At 45.6% G+C, this 22,221-nt stretch overlaps 1 protein-coding gene across 6 annotated transcripts in view; it reads left to right on the top strand.

Moving 5' to 3' along the window:
• The first annotated feature begins 39 nt into the window (after window positions 1-39).
• The window catches only part of LOC144158588 (uncharacterized), a 43,207-nt gene continuing 21,025 nt past the window's right edge, over window positions 40-22,221 (top strand). For 3 of the 6 annotated variants that reach the window (XM_077689584.1, XM_077689585.1, XM_077689588.1), the window contains exons 1-8: window positions 104-369; window positions 6,358-6,498; window positions 6,556-6,618; window positions 12,503-12,588; window positions 15,890-16,142; window positions 16,675-16,758; window positions 19,780-19,875; window positions 20,205-20,303. In XM_077689584.1, the coding sequence (XP_077545710.1) occupies window positions 228-369; window positions 6,358-6,498; window positions 6,556-6,618; window positions 12,503-12,588; window positions 15,890-16,142; window positions 16,675-16,758; window positions 19,780-19,875; window positions 20,205-20,303 (964 nt within the window). In that variant the 5' untranslated portion in view covers window positions 104-227. The other 3 variants (XM_077689586.1, XM_077689587.1, XM_077689589.1) reach the window with 3 other exon arrangements.

Consider the following 22,221-nt stretch of genomic DNA (forward strand, 5'->3'; position numbering starts at 1 on the left):
AGCGTTGAAAGGATGCGTAGGACAGAGAGCGCTGCGAGCGTATGTTCAAAACACGTTCGACGTTTTTTTACCCGCGCGGGAAGATTCACGTCCGCTGGTAAGAAGTGCGCGCTTGCGTTTGTGTGGTATCTGCAGGGTAGACAACACCGCCGTTTGTCAAAGAAAAGTTTCGGCGCTTGTGCTTGGTCGTTTTCCGCTGCGTCGTGTTGTGTGTTCTGTGAGGTTCTATGCGTGGAAGTCGTCTTCGCGGGAAGGCGCGGTTCTGTACCGCGCCCGGACAGCACATTGTGTGTGCCTGTGAGCGTGCCCAGGAATCTGGTGAGCTTGTGCGAAAACATCACAGTTGGCGTCAAAGCTTCCCCCAAAAAGGTGCGTCTGCCTTCGCTCGTGGCAGTTGTCGTGTGGCCTGCCTTGCGGCGGTCTGCCCTGAAACATCGCTGGCGTACGCTGTGGCGTGTGTGCACTGCTTCTGCCAATGCCACATTATTTCCCAGCCGGACGGCAATCTGTTCCGCCCTGTCGGCCACTCTTTTGGACGGAGCTGTTCTTCGTTGGGGTTACGGTCGAGCGAAGTGACGCGCACCAGCAGCATGTACTGTCGGTCTCAAAATAAATCGAACCAAGGGAGCGGTGCCCGATAACTATCGACGCCTTTCGGCTGAGCTCCTGCTGTCGAAATAGGTGATGGCGCATGCCTGTTCTAGTCTTGTCAATGCATGTCAGTTTTCTCGATCGCGGCCGCACCGATTCGTTTCTCTTGAATGTAACACCCGGCGGCGTCTTGCGCGGTGCTCCGAACGAGCGGCACGATTTGTGGCAGTGGCCGAAAGCGTAGAACATGGACGTCTCTCGCACGACGGCGTTGTTCATCCTTATATCTTGTCTGACGCTCTCTTTATTTTTGTCTTATTGCCTGTAAAGAAAGTTGGCATCTAGGCAAGTCTGCGATAAAGAATCAGTGCTGACTTATGTGACAAACGTGCAGTTGATATGAAGCACTGAAAACTACCGTGGTTGTTTATGAGCTTCCTAAGAGAATATAGGAGATGCAGCGAGTGATTTACTACAAGCCTGTGTGTGCTAAGTTGCCGAGTACGGATTCCTGGGCAAGTACTTGTGGCGATTTTGACGAATTCATAGCGCAAAGAACGAGGACGAGAAAGAGGACACACAACACAGCGTTAACTTCCAACTAGTTTTATTTCACATACACGCACACATAAGTATTCACAGCCTACCCGCACTCACTTCCCACTCTCACCGCCAATGCTGACATGTTGCAGCCATGCGCAGAAAAGTTTCTAAGATAACGAGGCAACTTTTCTGAACACGTCAGCATAGGCAGTGAGAGTGGGAAGTGAGTGCGGGTAGGCTGTGGATACTTATGTGTGCGTGTATGTGAAATAAAACTAGTTGGAAGTTAGTGCTGTGTTGTGGGTCCTCTTTCTTGTCCTCGTTCTTTGCGCTATGAATTCGTCAAAAAGTGCAAAGTTGCCGTAATTTTCTATTACCTCATGATTGGGTCGAAAAAGCGACTCGTAAATAGACTACGATTTCTGGACGGGAGTGAAGGCGTTCTTAATCCTCTAGAAATACATTCCACATCTGGTCAGCGATGCTGCCATAGTCACATCTTTTGGCGAGGTGCATTTTCATTATTCCCCATTTTCATTATTGGTGGGGTTCCGGTCTGCCCTGCACGGAGGCCAACGCAGCTTGCTCACCGCGTGGTCCTCAAGGAGCGTGCTCACTGCTTGTGCTGTGTGGACAGGGCTTGAAAGGACTGAAACACCTCATGGCTTTCCAGTAGCACTTTACTTCATTTCAGCATAACTGTGTATTTTGTTGTTTTTTTCCAAGTGAAATAACCGCCATTTTTTTGGTGCTTGGTATCAACAGCACGCTTGTCACATAACCACCACCGGCTCAGTCGTGTGTGAATATTTATCGCAGTCTTGCTTGAATTCCGGTTTTCTTTACAGTGATTAAGATGACAATTAAAGGAGCGGCCGGACAACATATCGCAAAGATGCATGAACGGCACCATTGCGCATGTAAAGCGCATTCCACGTGCTTGGGCCTGTGCCTAAAATCGTGCCGCTCGCTCGGAGCACCGCGCAAGGCGCTGCTGGGTGCCACATTCGAAAGGAACGAGGCGGTGCGGCCGAAATCGGCAAAACTGACATGCATTGACAAGACTAGAGCGCGCATGCGCCCTCAGCTATCTCGACAGCAAGCGCTCGGCCAGAAAGCGTCGCACCAATAGTTATCGTCACCGCTCCCTTGGTTATTTTGTGACGTACAGTACCTGTACATGCCAGCGTAGGCAGTGGTTGAGAAGCGATGAATGCATGTTGCATTAAAAATGTTTTTCGCAGAGTGGACATTTCAGGTAACCGTGTTGGACTTCTGATCTCGCAACCTGCTGCAGTACTATTCGGCGCATACGTACCATTGAAATACTGATTAAATCAAAAAGTGTCAGCCCTTTGCCCTGTTTGCGGGATGCTTTTGACTGTAGTGTGGAGCAGTCACAGTGGGCCTCTTTGATTATCAGTCCCAGGTCACCCGCGGACTGCCCGAGACGCGATCCGCCAATTGATTTTCCCATGTATTACTATAGGTGGTATTCACTGAAATGATTAGCGGGCGATTTCTCCACTTGGCAACACTGAAAACCGCCATGACCGTGGCGACTGTCCCTGTGCATGCACTTTGCACCCACATCTCTCAGAGAAAAAAAAAACACCTTGCATCGTCTGCCGCACTTCAACCCGCTTCTGTGCTGTGACATCAATAGATATATTATTAACTGCACTCACATTATCTGGTGGTGCTCTGCTTGCCCTCGAGCACTTCGCATCCGTCATCTCGGCCGTGGCATCAACAGATATGAATAATAGCAGCAACATTTTGAAAGGATACTAGGATACAATAGAGAAAAGTAAAGATTAGAAAGGCAAAGGAAGAGTCAAGAAAAGTAATTCCACTTTGGTTGATCCCGTCGCACACAACATGCCTCTAACACTGCTGGCTGGTATCATGCTGCATCTGGGAGCCAGAAAGCCTCGAAAATGGCGAAGCACTGAGGCGAGTGAGCTAGCTGTGACGAGATGCGAAGTCTGCAGCGGTTACAGTCACTTCCGAATTCACTGGAATAGAGTGTGGCTGACAAACGGGTACTGGGGGGTTGGGAGCTGGCACTCGACGCCCCACACCAGCAAGGCGAAAGCCAAACGAGTCTATATCCAGGGTGGCAGCCTGCGTAGACAACGGACCGCCGAAACGAAGTCCCTCTGGCTACCCGAGAGCGCCCAATTGTGAAAAGAACGCTACGCGATGCCTGCTGGCTCTCTAATCTAATACGTGCGGCGGAACCACGTGAGAGCTGAGGGCACAGTCTGCCGCGGAGAGTAACTGTGGTATGTCGCTTAGAGTGAAAGGCATGAACCCATGTTTCTCCACGAGGTAATGCTTTTGATCTCGGTGAGGCGGCCCGGTGCGTGTGCCGCCCTGATGCTGGCCACGCATCCGCGTTGCTAAGACAACACACATGGTTGTCGGCATGCATGCCATGCCAGTGAATGCAACCTATAGGGACCGTCCAACAGAACATTGGTGCTGCCCTCATGGGCACTTGCCATACTACGTGGTGGGCAGCCGAGCAAAAGAGCCCTTAGGTTGTCACAGAGAGGCAGTGACTTCGTGATGTCGCATACGAACTGTTGGGTCGTGAACTGTGCACATTCTTACGGTAATTGCCTGCCAGGAATGAAGTTTTTTTTTTTTGTTTTTAACACAGCTGTGTGTTCAGGGCCAGCGACTGTAATGGATACACCATGTGGACTGCGGGAACTTTTTCTTTAAATCATCGCGGTTTTTTATCACCCGCTGCAAGCCACCGTATTTATTGATTAGATGCATAAATGGTCGTTTACTAGTGACAGTGCAGACCAAACCAGTCACCGGTGCCAATAATTTGGGTAAAAAAATAAGCGCCCGAGTCGAGTACTTGTCAGCTGTTTCATGTTTGGTGGCCATGATTGTGCGCTGAATGATGCGTAAGCACAGTCCTACTGCATACAAACAACGAACCAACACTGCTTCTCTTTTGTTTTTATATTTTAATATATCTATGCAGTGTGCAAAAAACATTGGAGAAACAAAAGGGCCGAAAGAGGGAGGCAGAGATAAAGCGGTCAGAGGATTTCGCAGGGGGTTCTGACACCAAACACCACCCTTGGCTATGCCCCTGGTACACTTGCTCCACCCAATGCTCACCAGTGTTAGGCGTTTATGCAGAGTTTTGGCATGATGCAAAAAGCCAACCCAAAAGAGCATGCCTTACAGTGAACCTTCGGTTGGCATGTATGTGCTTCAGAGCTATTTTTATTCCGCAAACTTCAAATATTTCAAACAGTAAATCGGTGCTGCGAATTGAATAGTGAACACTATTCGCGAAGTATTCAATGTTTGGAGTGTTTGGGCACCTCTACTTTTTCCCCCTCTGGGTGGTTGGCTGGCAAGCATTCGTTTTGCATACAGGTTTCTACCTACAGTCTATACTAATGTGCAAGATTGAGCAAGGTGGTTAAGAATGACGAAAAAATAGGCAGCTCAAAAGGTTAGTATGAGAGCTGTTAGAAGAGGCTGTCTCAGCATTTTATTATTGACTGAGAAAGTCCAGTGCTTACACCTGTAAGCAGCAACGAGAAACCTAAACCGGGTGGTGTATAGTAAAATATAATGCCCAAAGAAACTGGTTGTCGGGCCTTTCAAGGTGACGTCTGCATGAAGCAAGAAGTAAACATCTTTCTCGTTCAGCATATCGTTCATCTGAACGCTCAATCTATTAAGCTGACTAAAAAAAACAAAAGCACACTCTTTCTTTAGGAAGAGAGCGCGCTGGTTACCACGTGCAAAGGTGCAGATAGGAACCATTTGTATTCGCTAGCCGAAGATGGATGGGCTACTTTGTGTGGGTTGTGTTTCAAAAGCAGGTCTTCCAGCTTACAGATTTCATTTACAAGAGTGCAAGAATTTCTATTCAGGACACGCAGCTTCCTTGAGTCGCACTGTTGTACCATTCAATGTTTTTCATGACCTGGGAACATTAATAATGACATGGACATTCTTGGAATCATCCCAGGCATAAAGGTCAGGTTCTCCAAGTTTCAGCTTATCATGAATAAAGTATGCCTCCTTGCCATTAGCTTTGTCTTCATTTACAATTTTCCACGATATCTTACCCTTGCACAGAGTAGCTTTTCTAAAATCCTTTGGTGCAAATATGTCCGTACCCTTCAAGTTCTTCGCTCTGCACAAAATTGTTTTCTTCTCGAGAAAATCTTGAAAGTAAACAATAACTGGTCTTTTAGGGGCACCAAGCTTTCCAATACGATTGATTCTAGCTACCGAATGGCATTTATGTTTAAGCTTGTGTGCGAAAATGCCATCTACAACCTTTTTTCTTAAGCTTTCATCATGTTCGCCCCTGTCTTTTTTGACACCAAAAACGACAAAGTTGAAACAGCGGCTAGCTTAACATAAGATCTAACCATAATCTAGCTAAACATAAGATATAGATTGCACTGTGCACATGAGTAGTTTAATTCGCAATTTCACTTAGCCCTAAACAACTGACCCGACACCATTACTGATTACACCTGCTTTCATAATCACTAAAATTTGACTTAAAGCTGTGTTTAAAAGACATCCATTTTGATGTTTCTATTTAATGTCTGTGCTGCTTAAAACACAAATGCTATGTTCCTTTCCGAATAAAAACAATACATCGTCAGCTCTTATAAAGAATTTAGGAGCAGTGAAGTTCTTTTGCTGTTTCAGGGCATTCTACAAATGCAATTTAGTATCATGTTAGTAGTGAAAGTGAGTGAAGCTGCTGTCATAAGTTGAATACCCAGGACCGGGCTTCTTGGTTTGTCCCTATTTTTGTTTTTATTCAGTGTTCGAAGTCATTCTCACAAAAGGTAATCAAAGCATAGAAGCCCATTGTAATTATTTCATCCATTCAGTGATTCAGGATAGGTTGCTGCTTTTTTGTTGCATCTACCCCACAATCTATCAATCAACATCCAGACCGATACAGTGTGATAGTTCTTGCAGTCCTGTTGAATGCAGGGGGGACTTGACAAGGTCTGCAGTGACTGAGATTGGTTTTGCACAGCACGGAAGCCACTGTTGACCGTGCAGCTGTTTGTAGAAGGCCTGTCTTGAAGGCTATAATGTCTGGATGCGATTTTCTGCTCATAAATAGCAGTAATAATTGGCTTTGTGGTTTTCGTATTTAGTGTGATTGTCTAAATTTTCACTGGTGGTCATATCTCTCTTTTGCAGAAGGCACTGCTATGCCGGCAGCAAGAATTCTACATGTACCATCGTCGATGCCTAAAAGCTGCACAATGGCATTGTCTGTGGATGAAGCCCACAGCGGGGTTGAGTCCTGCAGTCAGGCAACGATTGCCACCAGCGCCATAGGTATCTTGCCTATTTTAACTGCTTGCCCATATGCATTAACTATTGGATTTTTTCCAGGTTCTCAGTGTGCTTTGAAGTCAGTTGTCAGCACAAGCTGTCAAACAGAAGTTGAACTTCCAGGTTAGAATTTAAATTTTTTTATTTTCGTACGGGCATTCAAGTAAGGTGTAGTCAATACAGAAAACAAAACGTTTGTATCATCAGATGCATTGTGAATCATTTTGGGGCAATTTTGTAAAACTTCCTGCATGGTAATATTCTCAAGGTTTAAAGTTTCTTGATATGTGGAATATAAATTACAAGTGTACTGCTTACTAACAGACGAATATGGTCTGTTACTAAACTACTAAGTGGTGGAAAGGCTTAGCTGGTGTGACGATGTTGTAAAGGCTGCAGTTGTCATCGAAGTCCAAAAACGACGCTGTACATGTTTTTATTATTCATCCAGGGCGTTCAGGAATTTAAGGTGTCCTGAGATGCCAATTATAACTTTTTTATGTGCAGCGGAAAGCTCACACTTTTGTTGCAAAGTTTGTCACCCCTATCGCGTTCTTTTCTTTTAAATGCTGCCATTTAAACACAAATTTGTCATCGATTTTCCCGTGTGTGTCGTGAAGCAGAGGTCCTGCTATTGGACGGCTTTTTTTGCACTTCCGGCAAAGAGGAGCGTCATTTTCTCAGAGTCGGCAGATTGTGGCGGCATCTTTGGTTAATTAGCCCTTTTTACAGCATGCTTACACACCATCGTGTTTGTCTCTATTTTCCTTTTTTTATTTTATGACTAGCTCCTCGTTAAGGTGCAGTCATGCTAGGCTGGCACAGTGACATGGCGGTGACACCGTATCATGGGCCAACTTCTGAGTTAGCAGACCACGTTGTCGCACTACACCTGCGATGAAACATACTTGTCGGCCAGCTGGAAGTCCGCAAAAAGTGACTGGTGACCGAAGAGACTGACTAGATTTATCGGCCAACTGGTCATTGAGAGTCGATCAAAAAGCGCAAACTGCACCCTGAGCACATTCGTGCCCTGTGAATATGACCCTATATTGGTAGTTTCTAGAGTGTAAAAAACTTTTAAAGCCCATACCACTCATCACCAGCACTATTGTAATCTGTATTCTGACTACCTACGCTTGAGCTATGCACCTTGGTTACTTCGCTTCCCCAGAGCTGCAAACTGCGTATGTGTGTGCGACTGGCACATACGTAAAAAATATAGTCAGTTAAATACAAAAGCGAGGCTATGCAAGGTAATGGAGGTTATCAGGTGTCAATATCAGCCAAAAATTTTAGTGTGAGGCATAAAACCAAAGTACGGCAAGCATCATTCCCACAGTGCAAAAACATAGTCATGGCTGGCACACATTTACGACAGCTTTTTCTGCTTGAAGCAGCACAGTTGCCGGTGATCAGCTACGGGAGGTCCCCGGGAGGAGGGGGGGCTTCATAGAAACCTTACTGCGTAAGTGATATTCAGGAAGTGTTCAATTTACCAGCCAGGAATTTTGTAAACCAGCTAGCATCGATGAAATACTTGAAGGCGGGCCTCCATCTTGTTTACAGATTGTTTTCCCCAAAACTGCCCTTTCCGTTGTTACACACTGGTCTCAAGTGTCACGCACACTCCATTAACGTGGTGACTTCAAATCCTGGACATGACTTTGCGTGATTTCGACAGGCCACCACCTTTGCTAGGGAAACTTTTTTTAAACGAACAGCTTTTTTCTCCACTACGATGACAGGAGCCAACTTGGCTTTTTTCGAAAAATGTTTCTCAAACACGTGATGATGTGGCAGCACTGTAAGGCCTTCTTCATTATAGGAGGCTGACTTTCCACTGACATACACACTGATTTATATGCATATTCTACATGGTACAGAGGCTTTCTCACCCAGGGCTCAGCCGGAACATTCAGTAATATCCAAAAACATCCATTAATATGAATGCCGTGATGTAAGTGAATGCAGCTTTTTCTCCTATTTTTGTGATCTATTGTAAAGCTGCAGAGTACGCAGAGCACCCATGCAAGCGCACATGAACGGCTTCATGCACAGCCACAATGACATGTTACCCCAGGTTGAGTAGAGAAAGTAAGATGCTCAGCAGAGAGGCAAAGCAGCAGGGTGTGGGGTCGTGCAGTTGTCGGCGTGGTGTGACAAGTGATTCGGTCGACAACACACAGACCCCGATGCCCTGCCAATTTCTTGACAATGCACACGTTTGGCCAACAGTTTGTGTCAGGGTGGTGTGACATAGCTGCCGAAAGCTTGCTGGCACGGTGTCGGCCAATCAAATCGGCCGATAGTCGATCTAGTGTGACAGCACCTTCACAAGATGTGGGTACAGCTTTTCGAAACGGGTGCACCGCTGGTTTGCTCTGTGCCTCCCTAGGAAGGCCATTCATTGTGACTGATAAAGAAGTACGAACCAGTGCGTTTCGTCCACCGGTTCCCTGGCACTTGAAAATCCGTTTTTGACGTGCTGCTGGCAGGAAATACTGCAACACCACAAAGCAAGGCCCCACAGTGGCGGGGCAACATGTGCCACTTTGCTTTTCGGATAACTAGTGCTCACACTGTGTGAAAAGAACAGAATCGAAAACATGCTGCTTTCTTGCAAGTCAAATGTTGGACGCTTTTTCTTACCGAGTTACCAAGTGACTGTTATGATGCGAATAGGATATTCGATCTAATTCAAATGTGCATTCGCAAGAACGAACCAAAGGATACCATTTCTCTGCTTTATACTGAAAAAACTAATAACAATATCCGGAATGTGGATTTATTTGACGGAGAAGGAGGTAGCATTTAAAGCTGGATATTCAAAGAGTTTGTTGAGGAGGCCTCTAGGTACTGTATTTGGTACACGCAAATTCAATGTTTTAACGAGCATCCTTGTTTGTATTACATATGATACAGCGTATAGATGTTTTCAATAGAGCAATTGCGGGGTGCAGTAAAAAGGCTAATCACAGGGATGCTCGAAACTCAGTCTACAAACTGCCTAGATGATAGTGCTGTTGAATTACAAATGACTACTCATATTTCTGTATTAGGGAAGAAAAATCCTGGGCCATCTCCACTAGCGTGAAACCTGGGGAGGGGCAAAGCATGCCTTGTATAAGTGTATTTTTGGCGCCTTGGCATGTCTGCTGCCCATGGAGATCAAACTGTGTAGGGCTAGAGGTATACAACTTTGCTTGAAGCACGAAGCGTTGTAGAATGAGGCGTTTGAAAACGAGTGTCCTGGCGTGTTTTTTAGTATGCATTACGTTCTAGCGCGAGTCATAAATGATTGTCCTGATGTTTTAGTAACGTGACTACATCGACGACGACATGAAACGCCGACAGCCCGAGCCCCTAAGGGGCTTCGCCCCAAAAAGAACAAGGCACGTAGGATCCTCCCCGTGTAGCTGATAAAGCAATCCTAACCGGTGCATTCATGGTCATGAGTTCTCCACCGCTTTACTCTCTTTTTGATGTGCCACCAATAGAAACCATCTCAACTTGTAGTCAGCGGAGCGCGAAACCAGAAGTGGTTGCAGACGTCACCTCTGAGGAACGAAGTATCATGGGAGGGAAGGCCCGCGCACCATCAATGAGGGGAATGTGTAAATGAGAAGAAAACGTGCTGTGGCGACAAAAAGCGGTTTTTTTATTTACAATTTCTCAGCTGATACTTCTCGCTTTAACAAAATTCTTGAAGGTGGTTATTACTAATACATTGCTTTCTTTGGTTATATGTGCATCTATATGTTGGTTGAAGTTATTTCAGGAGCTTGTTAGTTTGGTTCTAGGCACCTACAAGGCTGTCTGGTGGCCAGGGGTAGTCTTGGTGGGTTAAATTCGACGTGTCATTTTTCTGCTTGGTCTGCACACAAAAGCTAGTGGTGATAAAAAAGGGCAGTTTCAGTGCTTAAACATTACATGTTTATCACCCTTCTCTGTATTGTGTAAATTATATACAAAAGCAGTGTTTGATTGTTTAAATGACTCATGAGTTCTGCTCCAATTACTGAACAGTTGAAGATAAGCTTCCCAAATTGCAAAAAATTCCTTACCGTAAAATACCGATCAAGCGCCACCCCTCGACGCGGGGAAAATCGGGTAACGTTCGGGAGGGGGCTCTTGCTCGGAACTGTCCCGAAATTCAAGATGGCGGCCGACCCCCCCCCCCCTCTCGCAGGAAGGAAAGGCTCCGCATTAAAAACAAAAAGCTTTATTCTGAGGCATTTGTTCTAATTTAATCACTTTCAAAACCGTCAAATGAATCTTCAGAGTCAGAGCCGAAAACTAAGTCCAGGCACTCGTTTTGCAAGTCCTCGGAGCCGTCGGAGTGTTAGAAATCCCACACCCCTTGAATGAGCGCACGACTGTCTCTTCGGTGACAGTGGCCCAAGCCTCAGACACGAAGTTGAGGGCGTCCTGCCGCGACAGCTTTCGCAGGTTGCCTTTCGGCGTTCTTTCTTCTTTTCTCATAAACATCTCCCAAGAACGCCGAAGGTTGGCCTTAAATGGCCTGATCCAAAAGACGTCGGCTGGCTGCAGTAGGCCTGTGCAGCCCGCACGCACATACACGTCTGTGTCACGTTCCTCTATGGCGTCTTTTGCTGCCTCATTCTAGTGGATCGGTGCCTGATCTAGCACAAGTAGCTGCCGCACATCATCGTTGTTCGGCCCCCACATCCTTGTCAGCCACTCCTGCAGTTTATCCGACATCATCCAACCCTTTTTCGATGCGGTGACACGAACATTTGCTACAAAAAAAAAACAAGTTCAGTCAACTGAGGTCACTGTAATCGAGCACATTCCTAATTGTTACTCTCCGCCGGTAAAGCGAATAAAAAGAAGAGAACCCGATGCACAAACTTTGTCACTCACCTGGTATACGAAGGCTCATGAATGCCTTGGCTGGTATCCTTCCACTTGGTTCCTTCAGAACGACAAAAGCTGGCAGTTTGTGACCACTTGCGCATGCTGCCAATGCAACCGTGAAGCCCCTGCGGGCGCAGCCAGTGTTGGCAATGCGCACAGTGCTCTCCCCAACCACGTTGTTCGTCCTGCTCGCCGGGGAGTCCATTCGGACCATCGTCTGGTCCATATTACACATGTTGTATGGCGTGTAGTCGTGGCGTGCTCGCAGGGTATTCACAGCAGAGCGAAATGCCTTTGCAGCCTCCAAGAAATCGTCAGGTGTCTTCTGACTCGCTTGTGGCTTGGCGCGTTGTCACGCCAAACAGCTGCTTCCACCTCTTGATATATTGTCTCGACGCAGCAAAATTTCCCAGCTGCAAGTTGCAAGCTATTTTGATAGCTTCTTCAGAGAGAAGTCTGTTACTAACGGCACGTCCAGCGCTCCTTTCCCGCTTGAGGAACTCAAAAAGAGCGTCGTCCACTTCCTCGCTGAACACCGGCGCTCCGTTACTCAATTTACGCCGAAGCTTGGCCGTGCCAAAGTTTTGTTGCAGTAAGCTCTCGAACTTCTTGTCCCACTCGCGGACCCTCTTTCTATCAATACTGAAGTGGCGAGCTGTCGTGTGCACATTCCTCCCGGCCTGGTGATGCCATTCTACGACCTCGATTTTTTTTTTTCACTGTATAGGAATGCATGTCGCGAAGTCGCCGCTGTCACGTTTCGAACCAACAAACGACAATAACAAAATGGCAGGCGTCGTGCCAATGCATGTGCCAATGCCGGTCACATGACCAATTTTTGGATTGGATTTTGGATTAGACAAGAGCATAGCCAGAGGTTTGGCACGGTTTCGGTTTCGGCAGCTTCGGTATGAGTCGGCAGAGAGGCGGGTTGAGGTGGTAGGGGGAGGGGGGACGCTTGCTCGGTAGAAACCGAAAACGGGAAATCTTCACATTATATGAGGGGGGCGCTTACACAGGTGGGGGCGTTTGATCGGTATTTTGCGGTATATTATGCCATCAATGTTTTTGTTTATGATGTGTCTGAGTTCGAGTTGTCTGTTATTAATGACACCTATGATCTCAGATAATGATCATGAAGTTGAAGAGTGGAGGGCAAACCACTGCCATAGCCGCAAGAATGCTGAAGCAGTTCATCTGCCAGCAAAAAAGGTGAGACCTATATAGTCATAGTCACATAGAGGTGGCCCTTCATTCTGGCAGCATTTTAATGTTTTCCGTGGGGACGTATGCATAGTTAGTGTGATGTAGCTGCTGCCACTATTGCACTTTCACCCTTAATGTGTACCCAGGTCCCTAAACAAGCCCTTCATGCTGTTCACTTGCTGCAGCACAGTTTGTTGACGGCTAGTCTTTTTTTATTGTGGTGCACTACGTTAAAAACTATGGGGGGTGGTTGTTGCCGTCACACTTTGATGACTTTGTCGGACAAAGAGCTAGTTCAATAATGAATCTTAGATCGGTGTGTGCGATGACGTCGACCCATTATTGACTTTTCATTGGAAAAGGTAGTACCATGAACACCGAAGTGTTGCCTGCCATGACTTACGCTGATATATTTTTACCACAAATCAAGTGATCTGAGACGAGAACAAACGAAGGCCTCTTGGTTTCTCAGGGCCTACACCATTTTCACTAGCGGATGAGTCAAGGGCCTTTGAGTAAAGCAGGCCCTATCAAAAGAGTAATGTGCTGAATAAGGTAAATTTAACCAAGGTGCTGAAATAGGTCATGCAGCACATATGTGCACTGGTTCTTGTTTTTTGAGTTTAAACACTGATGAAGCTGACACTCTCTGCTCTAACTTGTGGAAACAGCCAGTAAAGAAAACAGTGGGAATGCAGTGTAATAACTAGGCATGGTCCTTCTACGTACTCATACAAAAGAATGCCTGTGTTGCTTTTTGTACTGTCTTTTATTTTCCCCCACTGTATTTTTATTGTGTGCAGTGCCGTACCTTCAGATGATAAAAAGGGTCATTTGATTTTGAAAACCGACTAGCACTAAAAAACTGTCTCCAAGAGACTATCTCACCACACTGAGCACTCAAGCAATCAGGTTAACACAGGTGACCAATTTGTGCTGTGCCTAAGACTTTCTATGAATAAAACTTATTTCACAGCTTCATTACAATGCAAAATGGTCTACCCCTCCACCCCTTATGATTCTTGTCACAATTTCAACAGCCCCTTTTGTTTTGCTTGAATAACGCTTACCCATAATGGTGATGTCCTTTGACGCAAGTATTGTCAAGGTTCTTCAAGTCATTTCTGTACATGTGCCCCAGTGAAACATGAGTGGTTTTTGGGAAAACTGCAGCATGTGTTCACAAAGCTGCGTAATAAGTTTTGGTAAACACATCCCCCAGCTTTGCTCCCTGTTTGTGGAATCTCAAGACAATTTGATCCTACTCCTGCAGGCAAAAGTTGCACAAACTCAGCATCATGGCGTTAGCATGAGCAGATGCACACAGAATGTAACACTGACGTTGATGGGGAAACTATTACTTTTACACCCAGGTTTCTCCAACGCAGGTATGCACAACATTCAGTTCATATATCTAATCATAGCTTGCCAGACTTGACAGAAAAGAGAAGTTATCACATGATGTGTGCTGTCCTGTTGGTAATTTATTTCATTTCATTGAAACCATTCTACTAAAATAAAAGGCGGATGCTAATTGGACATCTTAAGAATTTCCAAAATTAGTATGCATGTATCAACGACGGCCTAAAAGGTGCTGTTTCACTGGGGCCTCTAAAAATGTGCAAAAATACAGTAAAAGCTGGTTAATTCAAACCAGAAGGGGAAGCTTCAAGATAATGAAAGTTTGAACTAACGAAAGGGAAGAACAACAGCACACTGCCATTGCAAAGCAGATGGGCATGCCAGCAAGGTAACAGTTGATGAAGTTTGTGGTAGTCTGCATTTTGTCCTTGAAAGTGACAGCACTTTTTGCTCTCACCAGCGAATTTGGTGGCAGGCCTGCTCCTTGTCGGTGTCACTGGTGGCTATGAGTTCTGCACTTCTAAGAAATGTCAACACCATGGCATTCGTGTCCACATTGATGGAGTCTAAAAATAAAGTTGTGGTTTCTATCAATTTTATCTGAGATTTTACCCAGAAAATTAATGGTTGCTTGATTTTATCTTCTCTTATTTTTCTCCTTTCCGGAGGCGACACAGCCTCGAGTGTAGAGAACAAGTGCATGTTTCTGTCTGTATTCCAGGCACTAAGCTGCTGGTTCAGTGGCCCACAGTTCGAATTGTCCATGGCAGAATCTACCTGTCCAAATCTTTGGACTGCATTCACATAGACATCTATGGTTCTTGGGGGGACTAAATCGTAGAGTTCAAATTATTCATAAATTCGAATTATTGAAGTTTTAATTACCAAGCTGTCACTGTACAGAAGCCATCATAAGTAATTGGAACAAGGATTTGTGAATATCACAAAACGTTGGGCTTACTGGCTTTATTACAGCCATTACCAGTTTACAGGAAGCTTTTTCCATTAGGGAAGACTTTTTTAAACATACACAAATGCAGCCAGGCAGTTTCTGGGAGATGAGATTCTTGTAAATTTACGAGACCCTGTTCCAGTACTCTTGACGGGATGTGTACAAATGCTTAACAGTGATATGCCTCAAAGAAGCTAATTCCCATAGAGTAGGTTCGTGCTTTAAGTGCCCTGTACAAAAACAGTTTAAAACCTTCCACTTCACCCCAGCCTTTAAGAAGTAATGTGCAGAAGTATATGTTGAATGATTGCCCCCCAAAAAGTCTGCCCAGGGACTCCAGGGACTCAAAACTAGAGTGATATTTGGGTACTGCTCTTTTATGATTCTTAGTTTACTTGGTTTAAGATCATGGTTGTACAAATATGGGTGTGGATATACAAATTAGCAAAGACATTCTCACAGCTCACAATTTGTTAAAGGTTAAGATATGCAGTTATAAGCTTAGGTATGCAACAGCATGCAGACTTAGTTCGACAAGGTGGTGCAGTGCAGCACCTATCTGGCAAGGAAGACATGCCGTCTTTATATAGATCAACATTCTTTCGCTCAGCAGGCTAGTTGCTCTGCACATGCCCGGTCATAGCCTTGCAACAAATGTGTGGTTTTCGTTTTTGCTGTTCAGCATTCTTTGGCTCTGTAAGCTGCACAGACGAGAGAATTTCTCTCTTTTCCTGAGAGTCTATCTATCACTCTTGCTGCAAAATGGGCACTGCACTTCGAATTTAAAGTTTCTGAGGGCAATTTGGAAGCCTCATCTTGACACCATGTAACAGCACAGTAGGGGGTGCCTAACAGATACTTTATAAGATCCATACAGCCTTTCCTGCAGGGCTTCACTGTGTCGTACGTATAGCATTACCCAAAATAAAGCTAATAAAATGGCCTTATCCTTAATGACCATATCCTTAACTCTCTGCATTATTAACTTATCAGTTGCGCCAAGACCAGCCGGAGGACGGGACGTTCGAACATATGAGAGCAGAGGCGATGCAGGCTGCTGAAGAAGATGTGACATGCAACGAGGAAGGAGCAATTTGTCGAGATGATGATGAACCAGACCAGCCCCTGAAACAAAGTAAAGAAGACCCCACTCAAGAGATCAAGAGACTCCGGAGAGAGGTGGAGGTGCTGACAAAACTGAATATGGACCTACAGCGAGCGCTTTGTGCGAAAATTTTTCGCCTTGGTATGGAATTAATATCCTGCCTCAGTTTATATGCATGCTCTGATTTTGTTCATCGTTCTACTGGTCTGGCTAGTGCTGGTTTCTGAGTAGCTTTTGCTATTGTCTACAAGAGCACTGCATTCTGTACCTTACCTACTGTGCTTTTAGTTCTGAACAGTATGTATACATCAGAATGCTTTCCTGTCAATTAGCTGTCGGGAACTTAAGTGGGAGCTTCAAAATAAGTTAGTGTTGTTGCATGCAAAATTTATTTCGCTCTTGTCTGGGCGACTGATGTGCTTTAAATTTAGAGGAAAAGACGCAAGGGTATATTTTATATTGTATGTTTGTGCGAGGGCTAAATGGCCTGTAAAGGAACTTGAGACGGCAGGCCACATTTGTGTGGTGTGAAGCATCATTGTATGTGAAGGAAGGAGTTGCAGGGTAAAAGTCTAAATTATAATAAATACAGCTTGCACCTAGAGCGTTTCTGATCTCAGTGGTGCCATTCTCCTGCGTCGGCATTAAGTAAGGCTTCATTTTTTTCTTTCAGAAGCGGCCTTTACGTGTGGGTGTCAACAGAACAGTGCACCTTCCTCTGCTACATCGAATGTGGCATCAACACCTACAGGGCCATGTAAGATAATCAAGCTGGCTTAGTTCTTTGTCAGAAAACTTGTGCTTCTTTGTTCAAAAGTACACATTGGGTCTTTATGCATTGAGGCTATCCTGGGCTTTAAGGGTCGTGTAAAATAGTGCAGGTCTGTAGAATAATTTGTACCACATTTCTCAGGCTCTTTAACCTCTGCTGAAATCCACACACTACTGTCCTGGTTCTTGCCTCCATCAGAAAAAAAAAAGTCCCTTTAGCCGGTATTGAACCACCAGTAAATTTTCAACTCTGCTTTTTACTGATCCACCTCATAATCTGGGAGAGAATGAAGAAATATTTGTAAAACGGACATTCAAGGACCAAAAGTCTGCAAAAGTTCTCTATGGTCTGGTTGGACGTTGTAGCTGTGCACTTCACAGAGACTGTTGAGAGTACAATCTGCACAAGCTGTAGCTTACCCTGACACTGTGCCCATGCTCCTGCTATGCTGGGGTGTGTGCGATTACCACCTCAATATCATCAGCTTCTGTCACTGAGGTGCAAGGACCTCTAGGTGCATACCATCTCAGCCAGCATAGTTTAAAAGCACTCTAAGTTTGCAAAGACAATTTTTTGTTTTCTGTCAGAATGAACTTCTCTTGCCGTGTGTTCGGTATAAGGAAAACACGAATTTTTAAAGCGACCATGAAAACAAAAAAACAAGTTTGGTTTATTAAAAAAACTGCTTTGTTTCAATAAGTGATACCAGTCTTATCACTAACTTGAAACAAGCAATCGTGATAATAAACAAAACACACACTAAAATGGCGGCTCCCCAGCCTATTTCCGGCGATTTTTCTGACTTCACAGAATCTTGTTTGGGTGACTGGCAGCCACCGACCTGAGCCACTGTCAAGAAATATCACTGGGTGATGTATCACTTCAGTGCTAGTGTGCAGCTAGCATACTGGTAACTGCATTGTTATTGCTAGCTCATATTAGTTTACTCCTGCCGATACTACGTCATTCTAACACAAAAATTGAATGCTTTTCAATTTTGCATTTTTTGGTTAAAAATGTCTTCTGTGGCTCAGCTGAAGAAGAGTGAGGTGCCTAAGGGAAGTTCTTTCATATTGAACAAAGTAACAGTTTTGTCTTGATGGCCCCTTGATTCTCCACTAAGTGCTCAGGATGCTGCTATGGTTCCACATCTTCATGCTGCATAAAGTACTAGCTATGCCCCTTAAAGCTGGGTGTTTTGGCTCAGTTATCAGGCCTGATTGACAATGCAGTTCGTAAACTGACCAGCAACTAGAGGAGCATCATGGACAGAATTGCTGTACAGTGGAAGATCGTTAATTTGAACTTCACTGATTCTACTTTGTGAATCATTTGAATGGGAGGATTAGGCCAGCCAAACTTCTTAAAGGGACCCTGCAACACTCTTTGAGCAGTGCAAGTAAACCTGTGCGACGCTTAGCTTACACTACCAGAAATAACTGAGCCAAATATTACACGTGCACGTGAAGTGGTGAGTGCACAAATCGCTGTGAAAGATGCGGAAAAACCAACCGCACTCTCTTCAGTTCTCATTATGCACCCCTGGCATGGCCTAAACGACATTATTGAGGCCATGGCTGTCCGATCGGCTGTCACTGGTCAACTTCGCGGCTAATTTTTCGCATTTTCTATGATGATCCGACGTCGTCGGTTCTGTGTACGAACCTATTCTATGCCTTGACCTGTAGGCACAGTTTTGCCATTTCTTTTGCGTTTTGAGAGCGTGCGGAGTTTGAGTGATGAGCTTAATACTTCCCTTTCAACCACGCGACTCGACAACAAACGTTTTTTGCTTCAAAAACACCCTACCAGCCCGAGCGCTCGCTTGCGAGCAGACATCCATGCCTGATTTTTTGTCGCACCAGACCGGGAATAGACCCCTCCACGTTGTGAAGAAAAAGAGAAAACGTCTTGGCCTGTGATATATTGAAGGGCGCAGAGGAAAACGGAACGAGCCACCCCCCTCTTCGGGAGAGAGCGCGCAGCTTTCGTCGCGTTGTCTGCGGTCGAGTTGAGAGGGAACGATTATGTGCGACTTCTCATCGCGCGTAGTTTCGGTGATAGTGAACAGATTTTGATAATTCTTGTGGGAGGATATTGCTGGGACAGTAGAATTTACCCCAAACTACGTTCCTAGTAGTCGATGGTAAGTGCTGCAGGGCCTCTTTAAAGGTCTCTGTATAATAAAGCTTGTTTATCTGAATACAGGCAGCTTCTGTCACAAGTAGTTTAAGCTACAAATCATTGTGCCAGTGTCTTGGTGCCTAGCATATGGCCAGAGGAATGCACCTGCTCCCTGCACACTGGGCTGTTCTCCTTTGGAATGAAGAAAAAGAGGGTAGACAGAAGGTAAAATGTGGCAAAGCCACATTTTTCGCAAAAATTCCCGGCAAAATTTGATAAAAGTCTAGTCTGCGGATTATGTCAATATGCATGTGGGTGCACTGGCATGTGATGCTCTGACAGATGAGGACAATTATTTCCAAGTCAGATGTGCAGAACTTGTTGCTGCCAGTGATGATGGTAAGAAGGCAACAGTGCAGACTTCGGCCGCACAGGTCTTGTCATATTGCATGACGTCTGTTCCTTCTTTTTGGTTTGGAAAAGGCTTAGAGGAGGCCTTCTGCTGCCTTCACTCGTTACTGCAAAAGGGGCTTGCTGTCGCCTTCGAGGGTCAAAGGTGGGCAGCGACTACAGACTTTACCAAGAATTGACTCCTTGGCGTATTTTCCTGCTTCATAATTACAATGTGTACTGTTGCTCTTCACTTGCGTTAGTTCGAGCTTTTAATAACTTGAAGTAACACGTCTTCCCCTTGTGGGTTGAATAACCAGCTTACACTGTATAAGTGGCAGTGTGTTTGCACCTAACAGTGGAAATGAGAGCTAACTAAATGAATGTGAAAGAGTGGGAGGGGCTACAAATTGACAACAGCACCTGACACCTTTCATACTTTGGCATGTGAGCATTGCCAATGTGCTTCTGCTAACGTGTGAAATTTTTTAGGCATGTCTGCCTCGACTGCCGAGCATGGAAAAGGTGCAAGCGGAAGTGCAGCACTGGGGGCAACATCAAGCGGAGAAGCAGTGCTGTCACAGTTTGGTAAGAATATAAATCTAACATTTTTTACACGTCAAAAAATGAATTACCATTCATTTCGTGTGCCTGCATAATAAACCTCATAGGGTAGGGTCCATCCGGCTTCTCACAAAAGTATGCCCATTCTGCAAAAAATTCAATACAAGTTGACAATTTCTGGTTGCAGTTTGATTTTTTTTTAGTGATTGATGAGCAGGCAGGAAGAAACTGGACCGGCTGAGGCTACAGATCCTGACATTTGCAGCTTGCACATGTAGTTGCTGGTGGGAAGGTGGGAGGGAGAGGCACATTAGGAATGCCACTGTTGAAGTAATCATTTGCAATTTACCCAGCGTTTTCTGCAAGTGCCAGTGCGGGAAGGACCGGATTTAGCCTGGACACGCCACCAGCAATTTCACCACACACTGCAGTGACAGAGCCTACTGGATCCGGTAAGATCATTGCCTTATCTTCGTGCACTCGTGCTGCTTTTCTGAAGGCTAGTGTCTCGAATGCTCAGAGGTGATTAGTATTTGTTTTGTACGGTCACAACAAAAGATAATAGCAAAATGTGAGAGATAAATAGTTAATGGTGCCATTTGCAACTTGTGCTCGCGGTTTATGGCTTCAGTGATGGGTGATGTGGAAGTTTGTGGCTGCCTAGCTGTTCCGTGTGCTATGCAACTTATGCAGTAATTTGAAGTTATAGCGCAGTATTTTTCACCGTACAAAGTTAACAACTTTGCCATGCGGTCATGAATAAGATCAGCACAGAGCACTACGGCCCACGACACTACGTGCTGGAAATTCCTCTGCAGATATTGTCTTGGGTGGTCCAATGAACTCCCCAGCTTTGATGTTACCTCAAACAAAAATCACCTTTGTCGCCTCAAGCTCCACCTCACCATTAACGTTGAGGCTCAGGTAGGCAACTCCTCTTCAGCCTGCGTAACGCACCGTTGACCTCACCTCAACTTCAGTTCACTACTGTTTCGTCTAGTGTGGTGTGCGTGCTGACGCAGAGCAGCCACACCCATTGCGTGCAAATGAGAAACTGTTTATTAACCGCTGCCGCGCGCACGCCCTTGCCCGTGGTTGCCAGGAGGGGCAGACCGCCGTGCTGTATCTAGTGGATCCCTGGGTGGTACAGCCTTTCTGTTTAGGTCATGTAGTCTGCGAAGTGTGCCGGTGCTTTGTGTGTTTTCATGATTCTAAACGAAGTGGGTCAGCTTCCTGTGGCACATGGTGTTGCGATACCTGCAGCTGGTCAGTCACCACACACGGGTCCTTTACTGGGCGATGCACCATAGGTGACACTTGCAGCTGAACTGCCTAGTGCCGCGTCAGGTGCAGGGTGCAGACTTGCCGATGCTTGTTCTATAGGTAACAGGACTGTTGGTGGGGCATCATGGCCCTCATTCGTTGTGAAGGCACATGGCTCGTAGGGTTGGTCCTGGCGGTTCCTTTGGTAGGTCTGACCTTCTTTGGTGCAGACAATGTATGACCGAGGACCGATGCAGCTCTCAACATTGGCCTTAGAATCCCATAATTTGTCGTTTCGTATTCTAACATTGTCTCCTTGGGGGAGTGGTGTGAGGGAATGACCCTTGCCGAGGCTTTGTGTGTGCTTCTTGACCAAGTGCATTGCATTTGCTGAGAAGTCTGGGAGTCTGCTCCTCAGCGACCATCCCATGAGGAGTTGGCTGGAGGAGCATCCATCCACCAGGGGCGACATTCGGTAATTGAGCAGAGCCACCCAAATGTCCTCCCGAGAGTGGTCTGTTTTTTTCAGCAGACGTTTCTTGACTTGAACACCTTTTCTGCTAGCTTGTTTGCCTTGGGGAATTTTGCACTAGAGATGGTATGAGCGAAGTCACATTTTGCGGCAAACTGTTTAAATTTGCAAGAACTGGGACCGTCCGTCTGCAGACCTGCAAGGGTATTCTGTCGCGGGCAAACGTCATCACTAGCTTGTCCGTTCCCGCTTGACTGGTCGTCTGAAGCAAACATTCCACTTCTGGGTAGTTGCAGTATGCACACTAGGAGACCAAGTAACACTTGCCCCATACTCAGATAGGTCGATGCCAATTCCCTCCCACAGCTGAGCTGCACCTGCCTCGGCAACAAAGGTTCTGGAGGTTGTCGATAGGCGAACTGACGGCACGTAGCACATTGGCCAACAAATGATATATCACAGCTCATTCTAGGCCAATACTTTATAGAAGGCATGCTCTAGCTTTACATTTGGCCAGTACATGGCCTTCATGTATGCACCAAAGCATGTCTTTTCGAAGACTCTTTGGGATGACCACCCTGCTGCCTCATAGAGGCACACCATCCACGAATGACAGCTCCGATGTGAATAGTGCA

Source organism: Haemaphysalis longicornis, unplaced genomic scaffold, assembly GCF_048455015.1.
Source record: "Haemaphysalis longicornis isolate Haplotype H1 unplaced genomic scaffold, Haemaphysalis longicornis Haplotype H1 scaffold_10, whole genome shotgun sequence".
Classification (NCBI taxonomy): domain Eukaryota; kingdom Metazoa; phylum Arthropoda; class Arachnida; order Ixodida; family Ixodidae; genus Haemaphysalis; species Haemaphysalis longicornis.